The 20944-nt window shown below is 58.9% G+C and overlaps 1 protein-coding gene across 3 annotated transcripts; it reads left to right on the top strand.

Moving 5' to 3' along the window:
* Positions 1-299: 299 nt before the first annotated feature.
* On the top strand, positions 300-20921 carry GLIS2 (GLIS family zinc finger 2). Of its 3 annotated transcripts, none has more exons than XM_036310665.1 (7): positions 300-352; positions 14892-15114; positions 15970-16142; positions 16486-16662; positions 16744-16877; positions 16962-17080; positions 18069-20921. In XM_036310665.1, the coding sequence occupies exons 2-7, from the start codon at positions 14943-14945 to the stop codon at positions 18866-18868; spliced, it is 1575 nt and encodes a 524-aa protein (XP_036166558.1). In that variant the 5' UTR covers positions 300-352; positions 14892-14942; the 3' UTR covers positions 18869-20921. The 3 variants fall into 3 exon arrangements, with proteins under 3 accessions (XP_036166558.1, XP_036166557.1, XP_036166556.1); XM_036310664.1 differs by having other exon boundaries at positions 16959-17080; XM_036310663.1 differs by having other exon boundaries at positions 16486-16877; positions 16959-17080.
* Positions 20922-20944: the final 23 nt, after the last annotated feature.

Below are 20944 nucleotides of genomic sequence, written 5' to 3'. Positions count from 1 at the left end.
GGGAGGGCTGGAGGGAAGCAGCGGGGGAGGGCGGAGGGAGGGCGGCTGCCCCCCGCGCCCCTCCTCCTCCCCTCCTCCGCAGCCCGCCGGGCCCTCCTCCCGCCGCCTCCCTCCGCCCTCCTCCCTCCCTCCGCAAGACATCCCGGCCCGGCCCGGCCGCCGCGGCCACCTTCCCCGCCGGAGCTGCAGATGTGGCGGAGCGGCCGGGTGCCGGGCGGCCGTGCCAGGGGAGCCCGCGCCGGGTGAGCCTCGCGTCCCGGCCCCCGCCCGCTCCGGCCCCTCCCCCGCTCACTCCCCGCCGCCCCCCGACCGCCGGAGCCCGCAGCCGGGAGCCTCCCGCCCCGCCGCCGAGGTAGGAAGCCCCCTGGCGTCGCATCGTGGGGACGGGGACCGGGCGGGGGTCCGGCTTGTCGTGCGGGGGCTGCAGGGCGAGAGGGTCGCCTCCCCCTGCCGCGTCCGCGCCTCGCCCCGGGCCATTGTGAGCCCTCGCCGGGGCCCCTGCGCTCGCTCCCTCGCTCGCTGTCTTGCGCGCTCCCTCTCTCGCCCGCTCCCCGACTCCGTCCTTTGGTCTCTCTGTCTTTCTCCTCCCTCTGCCCTCCGTCCGTCCGTCGGCCGCAGGACCGAGCCGGGGCTGGGTCCGGACCGGGGCAGGAGCAAACTTCGGCGGGGAAGTTGGGCGGCCGCAGGGGGGGCGCGCTGCGGGGTGGGAGCCCCCCTCCCCTCAGGCCTGGGCAAGAAGTTGTCTGGGGCTGCTGGGCAGCCTCCCCTTTTCACGGCTGCGTCGGGGCTGTTTCTGAAACTGGGTTTGGAAGGTGTCTCTTCCCTGTCCCCGAAAGTCTCTGACCCTGGTTAGACCCGACCCTTCCTTGGGCAGGGGAGGGAGGCGGCCCTGAGGCTCAGGACAGGGTGCTGCCGCGTTTGGACCAGGAGCTAGAGTCCCGTCCAGCACTTGTGCCAACCCCTGCTGTCGCGGTGCAAGCAGAGGGCCTGGCAGAGTGGGGAGGGCAGGGGTCCCTAACCCTCCTGAGGAAAGGTCTGGAGGGGGCGAGGCAGGTGCATCTGGAGAGAGGGAAATGCCTGTGCCCTGCTTCCCCCTGTCCCCCTGGGATGGGGCTGGAATCCAGGCTGGCACCTGGAGGCCTTGGCACACTGCCCTGCCCAGCCGGGTACTCAGGCCACAGCAGGGCAGCATGCCGCCTGTCGCTTGTCCAGGAGGGCCTGCCTGGCCTGTCTCCCCTCCTCCTCCCCCCAGGTCCACTATGGTTGCAGCCCTGCCCAGGGGCCTGGGAAGCGGGAAGGGATCCTGGGAGGAGCCCTGGGCCCCCAGCCATCTCAGCCCAGGATCTTGGCTCTGAAGGGAATGTTTGACACTGAAGGGGCAGCCAGGCCAGCCCTGGATCTGGACCTGGACCTGGCCACGGCTTGGGCTGCTGTGATTCTTGGTCTGGACCAGGGACAGGACCGTAGCTGTGGTCGTGGGAGACAGCCATCCCAAGGGTCCTACTTGCCTGGGGAGAAGGTGGGGCTTAACAGACAGCTAGGGAAGACGCTCTGCTCCCCAGTGTTCCCTCCAGGGCTTTCTCAGCCCCCAGACTCAGGGAAGAGGAAACTGGCTCCCTCAGTCTGCCCACCCACCCATCCCTCCCCCAACCCACCAGTGCCACAGTGCCCAGCTGTTCCAGCCCAGCCCATACATCCCTCCCCATGACCTCCGCGCCTTCCCCCTCTCTGCTCCTCCTTCTCCCCTCTGGGCCACAGCTGGGCCTCCCAGCTGGTCTTGGCCTGTATTGGGGGAGGGGCTGCACCTGGGGGCCCCTTCCAGGACACCCCTTTCTGAGCTTCAGCCCAGCTCATTTCACAGCCCACTCCCCGCTCAGCTTGGCACTGTTTGTAGCCCACCAAGCAGGAGGCAGTGGCCAGGGATTTGGGCCACCGTTTATGGGGGTTGAGGACCTCTTGGAAGCAGCCCTGTTTTCCTCAGCCCCTTGTCCTCCCCCTTCTTTCCGGAGCTGCCATTAGTGCTGACCCTCTGACCCCCCCATGCCTGCCCACCATTCCGTCTGTGACCTTTAACCTTTGGTGTTAAATCCCTCCAGCTGGGGCTCTTCGCCCTCTGAGTGACCCTGGCACAGGCCCCCTGGGGGGCCTCTCCCTGCTCCTGGCTCTCTACACAGGGACACCTGCCAGTTCCTCCCTCACTGCTGGGGAGGGGGAACACCAGGAAGCCAGACAGTGAGTCACCCCACTCCTAGGCACCACTGCTTTTGGGGTTAGTGACTTTGGGGGATACGCCGGAGCTGGGCCACAGCCTGGAGGGTGAGTGGGAAAAGCCCCCACCTAGAAGTCTGACATCCTGGAATTTAGTCCTGGCTGGGCCACCAACTCCCAGGGGTGTTTGAGCCATGCTCCTCCCCTTTCTGGGTCTCAGTTTCCTCATCTGTCAAACCAAGGGTCAGACAAGGTGAGCTTCCTGAGCTCCAGAGTCCATGAGAAGACGTGGGGGGCGGAGGCATGTTGAGAGAGGGGTAAGGCCAACAAAAGCCAACTCTCAATTGTCCGTGGGTGGAGCCAGTATGAATAACTGGATGCCACAGACATCCAAAAACCTCATTTTAAACAATCGTGTGAACCACGTTCCCCCCAAAGCTTTTGTTGTTTCTAAAAGCCCAGCTGCGAATGGGTAGCCACAGCCATGTCTCCTCCTGCCTGGGCTCCCCTGGCTGCCTCACTGGGAGTGCCCGTGGAGGGTGACAGGCTGAAATGATTCGAAGGAGACAGAGCTCTCCAGGGCCCCTCCTAGGGCTTGTTTGGGGGGGGGCCTAGACCCCTCTCAGCCCCACCTTGGGGCCCCCACTTTTCTCTGCCTTCCTTCCCTGGCCTGGCCTTGGCCCTGGGCAGTGGGAGTGTCTCCTGCCACCTAATCCTCCCAGGGTCTGAGCTGTGGTATAGAAGGAAGAATGTGTTTTCCTGATATTTTCCCATGTGGGTTTTCCATCCAATTTCCCACTTAGGCAAGGGGGCGGGTACGGGTGCTGGGCAGAGTTTGGGGCAATCCCAGGATGGGGGGGGGGGGGGGAGCTGTGGCTGGGCGACCAGATGTGGGGAGTGGGGCCTGCAGTTGAGCTCCTTGGAAGGTGTTTGGGGTGGGCCCCTGATGCCGGGCAGGGGGGAGGGGCTGGACAGAGCAGGAAAGACTCCTGCTCCTACCTCTTCCCTTCAGTGGGGTGTGCTTCCCAGGTTCCTGGGCCCCAGGGGAGGCCAGCGGAAGAGGCTTCTTATCCAAGAGGGAAATTCGGGGTGTAGTGGCGAGGCCTGAGCCAGGTGGAATGGGAGGATGAAGAGTGAGGTTGCCTTTTCTGAAGCTGAGAGAATCCTTCCTCTATTCAGGGCTATTTTGTCATTGTGCATTTCACAGAGATGACTAAGGTCAGAGGGGTGAGCCCTGGAAGGTACTGAGGGATCCTCCCTTCACCCAGACAAGTGCCCTTCTCAGAGGTGGGGAACACCGCTAGCTGGTGAGGGGCTCTTTGGGGCCAGCCAGAAAGATGTGGATCCCCCACCCCCTCCAGGGTCTGTGAAAGGGCTCTAGAGAGAGGCTGAGGCCAGACACGTGTCTGAAGGTTCACCTATCTGAGAATGCCAGCACATCCAACCTTGCCCCAGCCCTGAGTGTGGGCGACCACAGCTCCTTCAAGGCCCTGGGGACACATCTGCCCAGGATTTCGCAGGTGGGTGCCTCAGCTCACACCTGGAGAATTCTAAATCAGGTGTGGCTAGGCAGGGCTCCCATGGTCAACCAGGACCTCTAGTGCTTTGCTGATAGCCAGGGTTGGGGCAACTGCTTTGATGCTAGAACAAAGAAGGACTTGCTGGGAGAGTGGGGGTCTTTTTGAGGGGCACAGCTTGGAGTAGACCCCGGTTTCTCTCCTGGCTCCCACGTAACCCCGCAAACCTCTGCTGTCTCTGCAACTAACAAAAATGCCATCTTAGGTCCCCAGGGAGTGGGTGGGGGAGAAGTGGGTCAGGGATAAAGCAGCATGGGTGGATCGCCTGGTAACAACTCCCTGAAAAAAATCAACAGTGCCTTCCAATGGCCCCATGCACTTTGCAGGCATTGACATCTTCACCTTGTGAGAGCGTTCCATTGATCCCTATTAGAAAAATGAGGAAACTGAAGCTCAGGATGGAAAAGGGCCCACGGGCATCAGGGGGGTCCAAGGTCCTGGGGGTCTGCTATGGCTGCAGTGGTGGTGTCTGATGGCCAGTTTCCCAGCCTGGAGTGAAAAGGGACCCTGCTCCTGAGGGGAGCCCGAATCGGCCCCAGCAGCTGTGCACACTGGGCCCCAAGCATCTATCCTTTCCCTGCGCTGATCCTCCTGGCCTCTACTCCAGACCTGTCCATAGAAGATGTGAGGCCTGGCCCAGATCTGCCAGGGTCCCTGGCCCTTTTTTCTCTTCTAGCTTGGGTACTCCTCCAGGGGAGCTCTGGGAGCTTCCACACAGCTGGTCCCCAGGGAGCCCCAGTTGTCTGACCATCCTGACTGGGTTGTTTCTACAAGCTTCCTCAGGGCTAGGCATAGGACAGGCCCTGGCTCTGGGCATCTTGATGGGGGGAGCACTGGCCTTCCATGCCCCCTCCAAGATGGGATGGAGGGTTCTGGTTAACTGGTGGCCAGACTGGTAGGAGCCTGGGAGCACAGAGCTGGGAAGTATAATGGGGGGGGGGGGGTTCCCTATCTGTTCCAGATGCCATCTCTCTGGTGGGAGATGGTAAGGGAATGGGAATCTTCCAGGCCGTAACTGGGGGTTGGCTCGGATCTCCTCAGCCCTTGGACTTCACTGCCTAAGAAGTCACCTGACATTTGAGTGGGTTATGTGTGCACATGTACTACTGCCTTGGCAGATGGCTGCCTGGGGAGGGCACTCAGACCCAGCCTCTGGCCCCCTCTCCCCTCTTCCAGTCATGGCCAAGGGCGGTGGGGAGCCTGCAGAAGCCCCAGGAGATTGCTGAGCTGCTTGAGTCAGCCCTGGGTGCCTCAGGGAAAACAGTTCTGCCGCTGACAGAGGGTGGCCACCATTTGCACAGTGTGCTCACAGGCCAGCGCCCCCCTGGGACCCTGGGAATAAGGAGGCTGCCTGTGGGCACTGATGGGGGGAAATGGATTCAGAGATTTGAGGGCTTGCTTTGCCTGGGGTCACTTAGGGAGGGACAGAGAGGGGGATTGGATCCTAGGGCTCTCTGGCCCTGGCCTCTGAAATGTCAATTCAGCCTGGGAATCCCCACAGCTCCACTTCTGCCCTCCAATCCACTGCATGGGCTTGACATGGGGGACAGCTGTGTCTGGATCAAGCCTCCCTCCCTTATTCCCATATCCACCTGCGTCTTGCTGGGGAGTCCCAGCCTGCCTGAGCCATTTCTCTTCTGGTCCACTTCCTCCTGCATCCAGAACCCCCCCCAACCCACCCACACCCTTCCAGGCTGACTAACCCCAGCTGTGATGTCCTCCCCCCCACCCCCCACCCCGGCTATGGAGCCCTCCATTGTTCTGCCTCTTTTAAAGTACCCCCACCCCAGTACTGCTGGCTGGCTGCCTACCAGCCCCACCCTCTTCCAGGCCGAGCCCCCAGCACCACCTCAGAACACCTAGTGGTCACCCTGCATGGTCTTATGGACCCTGGGCCCCCAGGGCCTGAAGTAGGCCAGGCCTGGCATGATGTTTCCTGTTGGGCTTGGAGGCTGCCCCCTGGTTCTGGACTTGCTTTGCTGCCTGGAGTGGACAAGCAGAGGAGGGTGGGGCAGCTGGTAAGAAGGGCATGGGGTGGAGCCAGGTTTGTGCTAGAGCCCCGCTGGGCCTGGTCTTGTCCAGCTGTTCTGGGGTAGGCCCCCAGCCACTGCTGGGTGGGAGTGGCGGGAGATGAAGCTGGGGAAACTGGGTCCTTCTGGTCATCCCAACTGACCAGGGCGATTCTGGCTGCCCCACCCTAGCCCTGCTCCAGGGGAGGAGGAAGAATCTGTGTCCAGGCCCTGCCTCTCACCTTGACCTTGGGCAAGCTACTTCCTTCTTTGGGCTGTAAGCCCTTCCATACCTGCCCACCTCACCTGGCTGGTGGCACCACAGATTGAGTCATTCACTCGGCAAACATGTACTGAAGACCAAGTATCAGGGAAGGTGAAGGACAATGTGCTGTTAGGAGCATGGTCAGGATGCTTGAGCTCCAGTCCTATTCTAGGCCAGCTCCTCTTTTCTTGGATGGGGAAACCGAGGCCCAGAGCCTGGCCCACACCACACTGGGGCAGGCCTGGTTTCTGGCTCTGAGCCCCAGCACTTTGCATCAATGCCCAGTTCATGCTGGTGGATGGAGTGGGCTGTGGGGGGCTGTGAAAGAGGGGGCAGTGGTCTGCTCCTTGAGGCCTACTTTTCACACCCCTAGAAGGCTCAGAGCTGCCTGGGGCCCCAGAGGCATCCCTGCCTGCCCTAAGCCTCCCTTCTTGGAAAGAGGCTCTGAATGCCAGGTGCAGGGGAGGTGAGTACTTGAGGCTGAAGGTTGGGGGCAATGAATATGACACCATGTGCAGGGCTGGGCACTGAGAGCATGCTCCAGCGCTGGTGACACTGTGGCATTAGTGAGGACCTGGACCCAGGGTGAGTGTCACATGCAGTACAGGACCATGGCAGGGCCAGGGATGCTGCCCTGGAGTGTGGGACAGAGCCAGGGCCTCTGCTCCGCTCTCAGGCACCTGGAAGAACAGAACAGCTCATGTACAGCTGCCAGAGGCTGCATCAGGGAAGACTTGCTGAAGTAGGGGGTCGAAGGGGAGTGGCAGCTGGAGGAGATTATGGGGACAGGGAGGGTTGTAAAACAGGAGCTGCCACTTAAGAGATGGGCCCCAAGCTCATGGAGGCAGGGAATCTTGAGAAAGGAGGTCCTGCAGGGGGGAGTCTGGGGACAAGAGATCCTGGGCTGGAAAGGATGATGGCACTTTCTGTAGAGGATACTCCACGGCTCCCCAGTGCCCCCAGGGCCTGGCCTAGCCTCCCCCTGGAGCCTCCTCCTCTGCTGAATGATAGACAGCTTCCTTGTGGGCGAGTTGAGGCCACACTCCTGGCCTCTGCAGCATTGGACCTACAGTGTGGGCTTCGGACCTGGAGGTGAATCCCAACTGTGCTTCTTACAGCCCTGTGACCTTGGCAGGCGACTGAACTGCCCTGAGCCGCAGTGTGTCCTCACCTGGAAGATGGGGAGAGTAGCACCTAATTGGCAGGGTGGTGAGGGTGAATGGAGATGGTGAGGGGAGGCATGCCGGCCATTGTAGCCTGCAGAACTTGTTAGGACCCAATGCTCCCTCTTACTTTACCCCATGTCCACGTGGCCAACTTGGATCCCCCCCCACACACACACACACACTTGGCAGGAGCAACTCACCCCTAATACTGTTTTTCTGTTGCCAGCAGTTCCCCCGCTGAAGTCTGGATGCCCTTCATTCTCCGGAACGGAGTGGAGGGCCTGGTATTGGAATGCATAACTGAGTGAGGGGGTAAATGAGCTGGAGGGAAAGGCCAAAGTCCGGAGCCTGTCCTGCCCACCTCCCCTCCTGCTGGGACTTGGCAGGTGCTATTCAGTGGGCCTGGTGCCCATCCTTTGGTGATGGGAGGGGTGGGCCACAGGCCTCATCCCTGCTCACTACCATAGCCTAAGACTCTGACACTGGTTACCTGCTATGTCCTGTGTGTCTCCTGTATGTGCACAGGTGTAACACATGCACGTACCTGTATGTCGCGGGGTGTTGTGGGTGCCCGTCCATGTCCTGTGGGACACTGACCAATACCTTTGCTGGCCCCAGAGAGCTCTGGAGGAGTGCCCTGCTGCCCACTGAGAATGGCGATTCTGACTGGCAGGGCCAGTGTCTAGGCCTTGCTGGGTGTGTGTTCTGTCTGTCTCCCAGTGCTGGCCCCTCCCAGGGATTTGGGCAGCCTGGGCCCAGCCCTTCCCTCCCAGCCTGCTGACCAGTGGGTGTGTGGGCGGGGTGGTGTGGGGGCTGCTTGGCGGGCTCGCCTCTGGCTGAGGCCCAGGTGCAGGCAGTGCTCATAGCCCCACATACCACCTCCCCCCCAAGCTGGGCAGACAGGAAAATACCAGACATAGTTGTGCAAAGGTGGCTGCAGGCAGGCAGGCGGCAAGGGGCGGGGGCTGCACTAGGGCGCCTAGAGCCACCAGGTCTGAGGGAGACCTCTGTGCCGGGCTGGACCCTGCAGCTGGATGGGCACACACATCTGTGTGTGTGTTCATCTGCTGGTTAGGGCCCATGTGTGAGCTGTTGCCCCCAGCCGGTGTCACCCTGCTGATGTCGGAGAAGGAAGTACATCTGGGGAGCACAAGTGTTGGGGGCGCCAGCTGCATGCCTTCCAGCTCCAGTGCTGCCTGAACTATCTGGGTGACTTTGGCAGGCCAAGTTACTGCATGGGGCACTCCAGCCTGGGGCCAGGAACAAGAATCCTCAGGGATACCAGTTGCTGGCACCTCCTGTATGCCAGGCACCCAGCCAGGCAAGTCCTGCAGGGTGCCCCGACTGTGCCTGTGATTGTGGTACCTGTGACGGTGGAGGGAACCAAGGCTCGGAGGGGGCTACAGGGAGCCATCTGAGGCCCCACAGCCAGGGGTGGAGGCATAGAAGACTGGAACCGGTAGCCTGGCCCTGGGTAGCACTGTCTGAACATGCCTGCACAGGTGCTGCCCAGCTGGGCCTTTTCCGAGGCCCCCATAGCGCAGAGCAGAGTGCTTAGCCTTGGCTGGTTCACTTGGGGGTGCTCGCAGAGGATGGGGAACGCCCAGGGTCCTGGCTGAGCACCCCTGTGGTGATGGGGGAGGGGCCTGTCTTGGGAGCAAGAGGTTCCCAGGGAAGTCAAACCCCATGCTCTTCCAGGAAATGCTGCCTGCCCTGGCCCCTCTCCTGGGACCTGCTGGGCAGAGGCCTCAGGATAAGCCCCTCCCCTTCATCCTGGGAGGAGGCCTGCTCCTTCCAGGGCCGCTCAGAACCTCTCCAGGGCCTCCCAGTGTTCTTTCTTTGAAGCAGTCAGTCTCTGGAAGTGACCACAGTCTGCTGTGGCCCTTCCACAGGACAGCAGAGGCCCGAGGCTCTCTGAGGGGCACACACTTGTTCAGTTACACCCTAAACCGAAGCCCACATGCTCCCAGATGAGTGTGAGACTACAGTCCTCTCCTCAGCTGCCCGCACAACTCTAGACTGGCCAGAGGCTGGAGAACTCAGCTATGGTGACAATTTATTCCATAAGTCTGATTAAGTACCTACTATGCACCCAGTACTGTTCGAGGTGCTGAATGTCGCTTACCAATGGGAAACACTAAGTAATCATTGACTGTGGACCATTGCATTGGTTTCTCCCCCAAACCCAATGGGAGTGGGTTATTACTATTATTACCATCCCACTTGCCCTAAGTCACATGAGTAGGAAGTGGCAGAACCATATTGGAGACCCAGGTGGTCTACCCCATGCTTAGAGCCCAGGTATGCTCTGCTGCCCAGTCAGAAAAGGGGACCAGGAGAGGAAGAGGCCTGCCCCTGTCCCTAGCCCCTGCTGCTTGGCTGCCATGGAGGGTGGAACTCTTAGCCAGAGCAGGGTGGAGCTGCTGTGGTTCTCAGGAATGCAGGGTTGTGGGCCCTTTGCTTTGGCAGCATATCTGCCTGCAGCTCTCCAAGCTTCCCTGTGGCCACCCCCCAGCCGGCCTCTCCAGCGCCCACCCACTGCCTTCTGCCCCTCCTAGGCTCTGCACCTAACTCAGGCAAACCCCTGGGCAGGGAGAGGGTGCCAAGCTGGAGCCTTTTTGCCTGCTTCTCCCCACATCCACTGGCACAGGAGGGAGAGGCTAATGGGGAACAGTTTCTGGACTCACCTGGGCTTAAAACCCAGCTCTGCCACAGACAAGCTGTGTGACCCTGGACAGATTATTTAATCTCCCTGAGCCTCTGTTTTTGCATCTGTAAAATGGGGACGAAAGAGCACCTGCCTGAACAGATGCTAGCACGTTCCCCAACTATCAACAACTGGCTGTTGATACTGTTATCCTGTAATATTCACCCATGGCTTCCAGTCCTGGGCTTGCCACCCACTGTGTGACCTGGGGCAGTGCTCTCTCTCTCTGGGCCTCAGTTTCTCCATTTGTACGACCAGCATGTCAGCAGTGATGGTCCTAGTCACCAGACACAGGGCACCCATGGAGCACAAGGGAGGCCAGGGACTTGCTTCCTCTCTCCAGTCTATATCAAGAAAGCCACATGGGCTTCCGAGAGTTGCATCTTGGAATTGTCCGTAAGTCCTAAGCTGGATGAGCCATGGCTGGCCAAAGGGTAGTTTCAGGGCTACTCTGAGGATAAGGGGTGTTCCTCATGTTGCCCTTGACAACACTGGTGGTCAGGGACCTGGCTCTACGCTGCTGTGAGGAGAGCCCCCAACTTACCGAGGGCCCCACCCTCTCCCTGCTTCTGCCAAGGAGACCTTGAGTGCTTCTAGGTGGCTGTGCAGAGCCCCCTCCACCTACACAGGCACTCCTCCAGGCTCAGGGCAGCCCACCGTCCTCCCCCGAGCAGGCAAGGAGGGGCTTTATCCAGAGCAGATTCCAACCTGCGCCTATTAGCCTGGTGACCTCGAGCCTCAGTTTCCCCATCTGTATGAGGGGAAATGACTACATCTACTCACAGTAGGGGTTTGCGAGGGTTCAGAGAATTCATGGACTAACAGTACATGAAGGGTAGGTATTTAATGGATGTTGATCCCCCGTTCTGTATGCCATCCACCCTAGCCACAGGGCCTCAGTTTCCCCATGTAGTGCTCTGCCTGTGGAGGGGAGAAGTGTTGGGGGGACCTGCCAGGTAGGCCAGGGATATGGGGCAGGGGGGTGGGTCTTGGTGGGCCCAGCAGCTGAGGCCGGTTGCTGGGCCACAGGCAACACACAATAGCAGCCATTGTCTAGGCTCAGCCGGCTGGGAGGGTGCGGTGGGGCAGGGGGAGGGGCGGGCCCGAGGGCCAGCGTGGCCCACCCCCAGATGACCCCTGCCCGCCCCCACCACTTCGGTGGTCCCCACACCGCCCCACGCTCCCTCAGCTCCCTTCACTCTAATTAGTTCCTTTCGCAGCTGGAGTTGCTGTGCAGCGCCCGCGCCTGGCAGGCAGCGTAACCACCTCTGCGTTGCCTCCCCACCCAGCATCCCGCCCACACAGAGCCCCACAACCCCGCACCAGCACCCGCAGAGCGGAGTCACATCATCAAGCCAGGTTCCCAGGGGACTCCGCGCTGCACCCACGGGGTGCCTGCTGAGTGCCCGCACGGGGTGGAGACTCGTGGCCCCCGCCTATTGCGGGCCCCACCACTGGTTAAGAAACTTGTCTGCACCCTCAGAACAAGACAGCTGCCCTTTTGAGCGTCTCCATCCTCCCCACCTCCCTGGTTGCCGGGCATTAAATCGGGTGATGGCTGGCTGGCCTCTGCCGGTTATCACAGCGCCAGCCCCAGGGTCTCCAGCCGGGTTGTCCCCTCAGCCTCCCGCGAGCATAGCTGGCTCTCACCCGCCCCCTTCACCCAGCCCAGGAACAAAGAGCAGAGCTGGAGCCCAGCACTGGCCGCTGGCTGGGGGATGGGGGATGGGGGTGAAAGAGGACACTGAGGTTGGCCAAGGAGTGGGGTCACCAGCATCTTCCCCTTGGAGTGGGGCCCCCATTGGGAGGGAAATTGGGGTGAGGCCAGCCTGGGGATGAGGTTGCTGGGACTGTGGGCTTTGGGGGCAGCTCCTTCCTCCTTTTCCAGGAGTGGAGAGGCTGGGCTCTGGCTCCCATCAGAATGAAACCCTGGACAAAACCCAAGGGCCATAGTGGGGGGCAGGGGTACCCCATCCCACCTTGGGCCCCACCCTGGGGGACAGGTTCCTTTTGGGGCCCTCCCTGGTTCTGGATTGAGGCAGTATCTCCTTCAGGTCTTCAGAACAAGGTGACCCAGGGCTCAGGGCTCCTCCCTGGTCCCCTCTGGTCTGGGAGGAGGGCAGTGGGGCAAGTGCCAAAGGATGTTGCTTGGACAACGACGCCAATGAGAGACAGTGTCACTTTGAATTCTCATCTCCAAACGATTCTGCCCTCATGGTCCCCTTTTCTGCAAGGTGGGGTTGGGGGTTGGGGGTGGGAAGTGGAGGCTTTGGGGAGGCCTGTGGCCCCAGGCCAGCCAAGGGCCAGGCCACCAGCCCTTCCTGGCTCCTGAATTCTTAATCAGCATAAATATTTACTTCCTTCCTCTCTTTCCAGGCTCCTAACACAGAGGAGCTTCAGGGAGGTTGGAAGGGGCCTGTGTCTAAAAATAAACAGGTGGAGGGACAGGCAGACACACAGACAAACTGACATGACTAGGGGGTGGGTTAGGCGGAGGGCAGCTCCTCCCCCATCCAGAAGAGTGGAGGGGGCCCATGGCTACCCGTCACTGTCACCTGCCCGCCTGGATCTGGGGCTCCTGAAGGGCAGGGAGGCAGTCTGGTCCCAGCCCCCCTTGCATGGCCGGGAGCTCCTGGCCCATGCATGGCCTGGGGGGCAAGTCCAAATGGATCTGCTGGCTCTTACCTGATGGAGTTTAACAGGAACAAGTCAAATCACAGACCTGGGTCCCATGGCCAAGTGCAGCCAACGGTGCTCTGATAATGCAATCCGCCCCCTCCCCGCCCGCCCCCGCCCCCGCCCCCGTCCCCCCAAGGCTTAGAGACTCTAATATTAGCATGTGCTGGTGGGCCTTTGTATGTGTCCCCAGTAGCTGAGGGTCCTAAGTTCTCTGTGTGCTTGGAGGGTCTTAGCAAAAGTGGAGCTTGGCCTAGCCCTGGCCGGCGTTGCTAAATGCTTAGAGGGTCAGCCCGCTCACTGAAGGATCTTGGGTTCGATTCCCAGTCAAAGGCATCTAACTGGGTTGCAGGTCCGATTCCGAATGGGCGCGTGTGGGAGGCAACCAATCGATGTGTCTCTCTCACATTAATGTTTCTCTCACTTTCCACTTCCCTCCCTTCCTTCCACTCTCTAAAAATCAAAGGGAACCCCTGGCTGGTTTGGCTCAGTGGACAGAGTGACGGCCCATTGGACTGAAGGGTCTCGGGTTCAATTCCGGTCAAGGGCACATGCCCGGGGTTGCGGGCTCGATCCCCAATGGGGGGCATGCAGAAGGCAGCCGATTGGTGATTTTTCTCATCATTGATGTTTCTGTCTTTCCCTGTCCCTTTCTCTCCGAAATCAATAAAAATATATATTTTTAAAAATCAATGGGGAAAAAATATCCTTGGGTGAGGATTAACAACAACAAAAAAGTGGATCTTGTCCTAGGAAACAGATGAGCCAGGGCTTGGGACTAGGTGAGGACTGTTTAAATTGCTGAGGGGCTTGACCTGGAGAAAACGAGTGGGGATGTGGGGGCTGTCCTCCCCTGTCCTGCTCCGTGGAGAGAGCACCACACAGCTCTGTAGGCAACACTGGCCCCCAGGAGACACACCAAACAAAACATGCACAGTCTCTTACCACATGGTGCTGATGGGATTATTCTGTTTTAAATTGTGAAAGCCTTGCCCTGACCGGTTTGGCTCAGTGGATAGAGCGTCAGCCTGCGGACTCAAGGGTCCCAGGTTCGATTCTGGTCAGGGGCATGTATGTTGGTTGTGGGCACATCCCCAGTGGGGGGTGTGCAGGAGGCAGCTGATCGATGTTTCTCTCTCATCTGTGTTTCTAACTCTCCCTCTCCCTTTCTCTCTGTAAAAAATCAATAAAATGTATTAAAAAAATTAAAAATATAAATTGTGAAAACCTGGATTCAGTGGATGGCAGGGAGTATCTCAGTGTTGGCTTGTTTAGCAGATAGATTTTCAGGGAGTAATCATCTCAGTTAACAAATGCAAGGAAACGCTGTGGCTGCTTCCCCGCATGCGAAAAGACTGCTTCTGTAAGAAGTTTTAATTTGGAATGAGGAGCTGACCTTGCTTTTGGGTCATTTTTATGTGAAGAAAATTACATCACTGAGACATTCTAAGAAAATGGTAAAAACTCCAGCATGAGAACTCGTAATAAAAGAATGTCATCACCAAAAAAAAAAAAAAAAAAAATGATATATGCATATCTTTTAGTAACCACCAGACAGAGCTGGTCCACTTCCTTCCAACCCTGCCCCTGGCTGGCCTGGCTGGGCCACAGCCCCCGGCTGCCCCCTAGTGGCGGCCCAGAGCCCTCTGGCTCCCTGTGCCTATGGACACCTCTTCTGATCTCACCTGTGAGGCAATGCCACCTGTCTGCACCCCCGTCCCTTGGGGCCAGGCTTTTCAGCCATCTTCCAGCTTTGTTCCCTTAGAGGTGACCACAGATCCCAGTCATCCCTCAGCAGTCAGTAGCTGAGGACCTCTCATGGCACCTTGGAGAACACCTATTGCTCCTCAGGCCTGGTTTTGGGTCTTTCGGCTCAAACCAGGCATGTGCTCCAGGTATGACTTGCCACTCAGTCAGAAATGACCTTTGGGACTTGGCTGGTTATTTCTTGGGAGATCTGACCTTGAATCTGGTAGCTCTACCACTTCCTAGCTCTGTGACCTGAGGCAGGGTCTCTAAAACTCGGTTTTATGGCAAAATGGACTCTTTGAGCTTTGCCTACCAGAAAAGACTTGTGGGAAGTGGACATGCAAGAGCTGAGTAGATCGTTGGCTCTCTTCATGATACCTGCTGGCCAGGCCACTCAGAAGGTTTCCCTACCTGGGGAGACAGCCTTCACACACCTGCACACACACTGCCTCCCTCTCCTGTGGGCTTTAATGGATGTAGCCCAAGGAGGACTTGGGATCACAGTGTCACAGCACAGCTCCTGTCCTCCCCTAGGTTCTTGCCTGAATACCAGCTTGCCACCTCCAACCCCAGCCCCCCATCACTATGCACTCCTTGGACGAGCCGCTTGACCTGAAGCTGAGCATCACCAAGCTCCGGGCGGCGAGAGAAAAGCGGGAGAGGACGCTGAGTGTGGTCCGGCACCGAGCTCTGCACAGGGAGCTTGGCCTGGTGGACGACAGCCCCACCCCATGCTCCCCGGGCTCCCCGCCCTCAGGTACTGCACCGGGTCAGGCCATGGTCTCTGGGCCCTGATGGAGCTGTGGCAATAGGAAGAATGTCCAAGGTGTGCCCACCAGGACGTAACTGCAGTCCCTCACAGCTTTTGGCTTGGAGTGCTCCCCACACTCTGGCCATTCATCCTCCCAGCAGTTTACCTTTGGAGGTCACATTGTCCCCAGGAGGAAGGACGTTACCTGCCCAGTTTATAAAGCTGGAACAGCAGAGTCAGGATTCAAGTTGAGGTCTCTGGGAGGAGGTGGAGGAGCTGAGAAGGGGAAGCAGATGTTCTGTGTGGTAACAAAAGGCCCTGAGACCCAGCTCCTGGGTGGCCAGCAGTCAGTAGAGTTGGGGACCTGGCCCAGCAAGTGTTTCTTAGGCTGCTTCGGGCCCACGCCTCCTGCTCTGCCTCTGGTGCCCCTGAGAACCACATCTACCCCTTCTGAGCTTGAAGGCTCTAGAAGTAACCTAGCCAAACCTCGCGTTTTGGAGGGGAGCACTGAGGCAGACAGGGCCTGGGGCAAGTTAAAAAGGTCCCTACCTGCTAATGTGATGGGAAGCTCCTAGCTTCACATTCCTGGTCAGCTGCTCACCCTATGTACCAGATCATTCTATCTGTAAAATGGATACTTCCCACTTTTCATGGCAACTGATGGCCGAGCTCTCATGATGGCCACGATCACATTTGTCAGTTATATAGGCTGTTGCTCAGATACCTGGGGTCCCAGGTGGCCAGGGGGTGTGGCATGCCTGGGGTTTGCTTCCAGGGTCATGGCTTAGGATTTAGAGGTGGGAGGGCCTAGCCCACCAGGACTCCTGACTCCAGCTCCCCTGAATTGTGCTTCTCTTTTAGGCTTCCTACTGAACCCCAAGTTCCCCGAGAAGGTGGAGGGACGCTTTTCAGCGGCCCCACTGGTAGACCTCAGCTTGTCACCATCATCAGGACTGGACTCCCCCAATGGCAGCAGCTCGCTGTCCCCCGAGCGCCAAGGCAACGGTGACCTGCCCACAGTCCCTACTGCCCCGGTAAGGAGAGGTGTGGGTTTTGAACTACATCACTCCAATCTCTGTCTGTTGTCACATGGCCTCTTTCCCTCTATGTGTGTCTCTATCCAAATCTCCTTCTTTCTCTTATAAGACCGGTCACTGGATTTAGGACCGCCCCCCCCCTCCCACCCTGTCTAGACCACACTTCTAACTTGATCACATCTACAAAGATCTTATTTCAAATGAGGTCACACAGGTACCGGTGGTTAGGACTAGGACATATTGTGGGGACAACTCAACTTGCTATAGGAGACAGAAGGGGTCTGGGCCTGCTGGCCCCACGGGGCACTGACCACCTCTGCCCCTCGCTCTCTCCTCCCAGGATTTCCAGCCTCTGCGCTACCTGGACAGTGTCCCCAGCTCCTTCCAGTTCTTCCTGCCTCTGGGCTCGGGGGGAGCCCTGCATCTGCCTGCTTCCTCCTTCCTCACCCCCCCGAAGGACAAGTGCCTCTCGCCAGAGCTACCCCTGCCCAAGCAGCTCGTTTGTCGTTGGGCCAAGGTGAGTGTGGGCCAGGAAGAGTGGGACAGGGCCTGGGGCAGGTGGCCTCACATGGGCTCAGAACCCTCCCTGGCCCCGCAGTGTAACCAGCTCTTCGAGCTCCTGCAAGATTTGGTGGATCATGTTAATGATTACCATGTCAAGCCAGAGAAGGATGCGGGGTACTGCTGCCACTGGGAAGGCTGCGCCCGTCACGGTCGAGGCTTCAATGCCAGGTGAGGAAGGGCGAGAGCTGGCAGGAGGGAGGGGGCACAGGTGTCCACTGAGCTGAGCTGTGCTCTATGCCCTCCCTGGAGCAGGTACAAGATGCTCATCCATATCCGCACACACACCAATGAGAAGCCGCACCGCTGCCCCACCTGTAGCAAGAGCTTCTCCCGCCTGGAGAACCTGAAAATCCACAACCGGTCACATACAGGTGAGAGGGGGTGCTGGAGGGTAGCAGCTGGGCAGGCGCCTGGCTATCCACGGGCACCCAAGAGACAGGGATGCATCCCATTGTTGACGGTCCCTTTTCGAGCTCCACTTGCTGGGGGAAGCCTCTCCTGTAGGTGAGACCCTCAATAAACCGGAGCACAGGCAGGTCTTCCCGCCACACTCGGCATTGTTTGTAAGATTGTCTGACTCATGCCACCTGCGACTGCACTCACTATGTCTGCTTTGCTCCTCACCATACATCAGCACACAGTAGGGCCAGCACTGGCCAACAGAGCCACACACCTGATTTTAAAATTCCTAATTGCTGCATTGAAGTACAGAGAAATAGGTGAAATGAACGGTAATCATATATTTTCTGGAACCCAATTATGTCCAAAGTATTATCATTTCAAAATTAAAAATATATCAATGAGACACTGAAAATCTTCATTTCGTTTGAAGTCTGCAGAATCTGGTATGTATTTTACACTCACAGCACATCTCAATTTGGAGTGGCCACACTTCAAAGGCCCATAGCCTCACGTGGCTCCATCCTGGCCAGTGAGGGAGCAGACGTTTAGTAAATCTGGAGCCATTCTGCTGCGTAAAGGCTGCATAAAGGGCAGTCAGCATTCATGCAGTGCTCACTGTGGGCTTGCCTCTAGTAGGGGCTTTATGGAAGTCTGTAATCAGGTTTATCAGTTCTCTTATTGACGTGGCTGTTGTCACCTGCAATGTGAAGCATAGCACTAACGCCAAGGGCACACAGTCAGTGCACAGGGGTTCTGAGGGTAACCAGGCTGGCTGTTCAGTGGCAGTGCCTTGCTGCCTCTACCTAGAGTCACATCTCATGCCAGGTGCTGAGGACACTGCCCCTCAAATGGGAGTCTGTACTTTCAAGGACATCTTAGTCTGGGGTCTGCTACGTAGGTAGTAGGTGCGGGCAGGACACTGGGCTGGGAGACCTCTCACACCAGCCCCACTCGCAGGTGAGAAACCCTACGTCTGCCCATATGAGGGCTGCAACAAGCGCTACTCCAACTCCAGTGACCGCTTCAAGCACACTCGAACCCACTACGTGGACAAGCCCTACTACTGCAAGATGCCTGGCTGCCACAAGCGCTACACGGACCCCAGCTCGCTGCGCAAGCACATCAAGGCCCATGGCCACTTCGTGTCCCATGAGCAGCAGGAGCTCCTACAACTGCGCCCACCCCCCAAACCACCACTGCCTGCCCCTGATGGCAGCCCCTATGTCAGTGGAGCCCAGATCATTATCCCCAACCCGGCTGCCCTCTTCGGAGGCCCTGGCCTGCCCGGCCTGCCCCTGCCTCTGGCCCCCGGCCCCCTTGACCTCAGTGCCCTGGCCTGTGGCAATGGTGGGGGTGGGGGGAGTGGGGCGGGCATGGGCCATGAGCTGCCAGGCCCTGTCCTGCCTCTCAATCTGGCCAAGAACCCACTGATGCCCTCACCCTTTGGGGTTGGTGGACTGGGCCTGCCTGTGGTCTCCCTCCTGGCTGGCTCCACGGGTGGCAAGGCCGAGGGGGAGAAGGGGCGTGGGGCAGTGCCAGTCAGGGCCCTTGGCCTGGAGGGCCGCAAGACCCCCCTGGAGAGGACTGAGAGTGGCCGCTCCCGGCCCAGCCCGGAAGGACTCCCCCTGCTGCCAGGCACCGTGCTGGACCTGTCCACAGGCGTCAATTCGGCGGCCAGCAGCCCAGAGGCCCTGGCCCCTGGCTGGGTGGTCATTCCGCCGGGCTCAGTGCTGCTCAAACCAGCTGTGGTGAATTGAACTCATCCCAGGGACAACGACCTAAAGCTCCCAGCCCTGCCCCGACGAACGGAAACTTTTCTGCGAAATAGCAATAATGTCCTGCCCCCAGGGCCTGGTTGGCTGTGTTCCCCTGGCAGCCCCAGCCCCAGCCCCAGACAAGCTGGGTGGCAAGGATGGTGCTAGGCCATTGCTGGTGTCCCCGGCTCCCAAAGGAGGAACTGCCTACTCGCCAGAGAGACCTGAGCCCGAGTGCTGAGGCCTTGCTCACCTCTGGCCCTGTCTCCCGGCCCTGTCCTCCACCCTGGTGCCTCCCTCACCCAGTGGCCAACCTGGACAGGTCACCTTCCCTCCCTACCTTGTCACTTGCCAGCCACATCCCAGCAGTGGGGGCAGGTGGGGTGGCATCTGCCCCCTCTGCTGGCCCAGGGCTTCCGCACCCCTTCATGTGGTAAGCTGTGACGAGGGGCCCTGGGATTGAGGCCCCTACCCATCCTGCCCGGTTTCACCAGGCTCCCACTCGGGGGCTCCTTGGACCCCTTTCCCTCTGGCCCACCCTCCAGAGGGAGAGCAAGACAGACGCAGGCCCCTGCAAAGCCACAGGAAGAGCCACCTTATCCTTATGACAAGGTGCCTCCTGCTCAGAGAGGGAGGCCTGCTTGGCCCACTGCCCCTCATCACCTACCTACCTATCCGAAGCAGCCCTTCTCTGGTTTGGACGGTGCTCTCCAAAATGAAGGAACAGCTGACCACTCAGCTGCCTCTTTACCACTGGCCTCTCCCCTCTACCTTGTAGGGAGCCTTGGAGTGTGGGGAAGGGAGGTGCCAGGACCTCGGGCAGGCCTGGCTCAGGGAACAGGTGGGGTGGGCCTGGCCTGGGGCAGTGTCCCTCTTGCACTTGGGGCTGCAGACACCTGCAGGCCGATAGGAGGCTGGAAGCTGGCTGGGGATGACCCCAGGTTGGGACAGTTCTCATGCTGGGGGTGCCAAGTCACAGCCAGCACACAGGTAAGGGAGGGCTACAGGCCAGTGCTGGGCACAGGAGCTTCCCAGAGGCCATGGACTGAGGCCTTGGGCTTGGGAGATGGTGAAGCAGTCAAGACTGGCTATGGGAGGCCCAGCCCTTACACCTGGGAGGGGGAAGTCGGTGGAAGCCTGGACTTAAGACATACTGTTTCCTCTGGCTTCTTCCATCTGAGCCCCTGTCCTAGACATTTTTTTTTTAATCCCAGGGGCCAGAATAAGCCAAGGATGCTGGTGTTCCAGGTGCCCACTACCTGACCCTAGGAATGGGCTCTCCCACCAGGCCCTGGGGACGCAGCAAGTGCTTTCCCCACCCTGAACCCTCACTGTGCCGAGGCACTGGTTTAGGCACAGGAGCTTTGGCTCCAGGCCTGCCCAGTCCTTGGCATCAGTGAGCAACCCTTCCCTTTCCCTGACAGAACAAGGGAGCTGCAGGACAGCAGTGGGGTCCGTAGTAGCCCTGCAGTTCCAGAGTCCCCCTACTGTTCCTCAGCAGCTCTGCTGACCCCTCCCCTTTTCTGGACTGCCCTTCTGTCCTAGAGGGGTCACCCTGACCCAGCCCGCCCTAACAGGGCCTGGCAGTGCTGGCTCTGCCTCTCGAAGGGGCTGTGAGCAGAACAGGAAGGAGCTGGCCTCCTTCAGGCTTCATCAGGACCCAGGCATCCCCACCCCATGGAGGGCCCCAGGCCCTTTAAGTCCCCAGTTGGGGGATGAGGGGTTTGGGTTTGCAATGGAAGCCCAGGGAGCAGAGGAGCAGGGCACTGGAAGATGACATTAGCTCAGCATGTGACTCAGTGATAGACCAGGCTCAAGAGAGCTGGTATATGTGTTGTTGTTGGTTTGTTGTTGCACATTCCAGGATATCAGTATTTTAACAGGTTCTAAGTGCCTTTCTATCGTAGCTTATGTTTTTCCTCCTCTTGGCTCCACTGCTGTTAGCATAGAGTAAAAAGAAAAAAAAAAAAAGATAAGCTAATGACTATAACAATATATTCCTCCATGTGAGAGGAAGTTTATAAAGAAACAATAAAAGTGAGTTGCAAAGATGGTTTCTGTTGTGGATGTGCCAGAGGC

Source organism: Myotis myotis, unplaced genomic scaffold (genome assembly GCF_014108235.1).
Source record: "Myotis myotis isolate mMyoMyo1 unplaced genomic scaffold, mMyoMyo1.p scaffold_m19_p_5, whole genome shotgun sequence".
NCBI lineage: Eukaryota > Metazoa > Chordata > Mammalia > Chiroptera > Vespertilionidae > Myotis > Myotis myotis.
The sequence above is the reverse complement of the archived record's forward strand: the minus strand, read 5'-3'. Positions and strand labels throughout refer to the sequence as shown.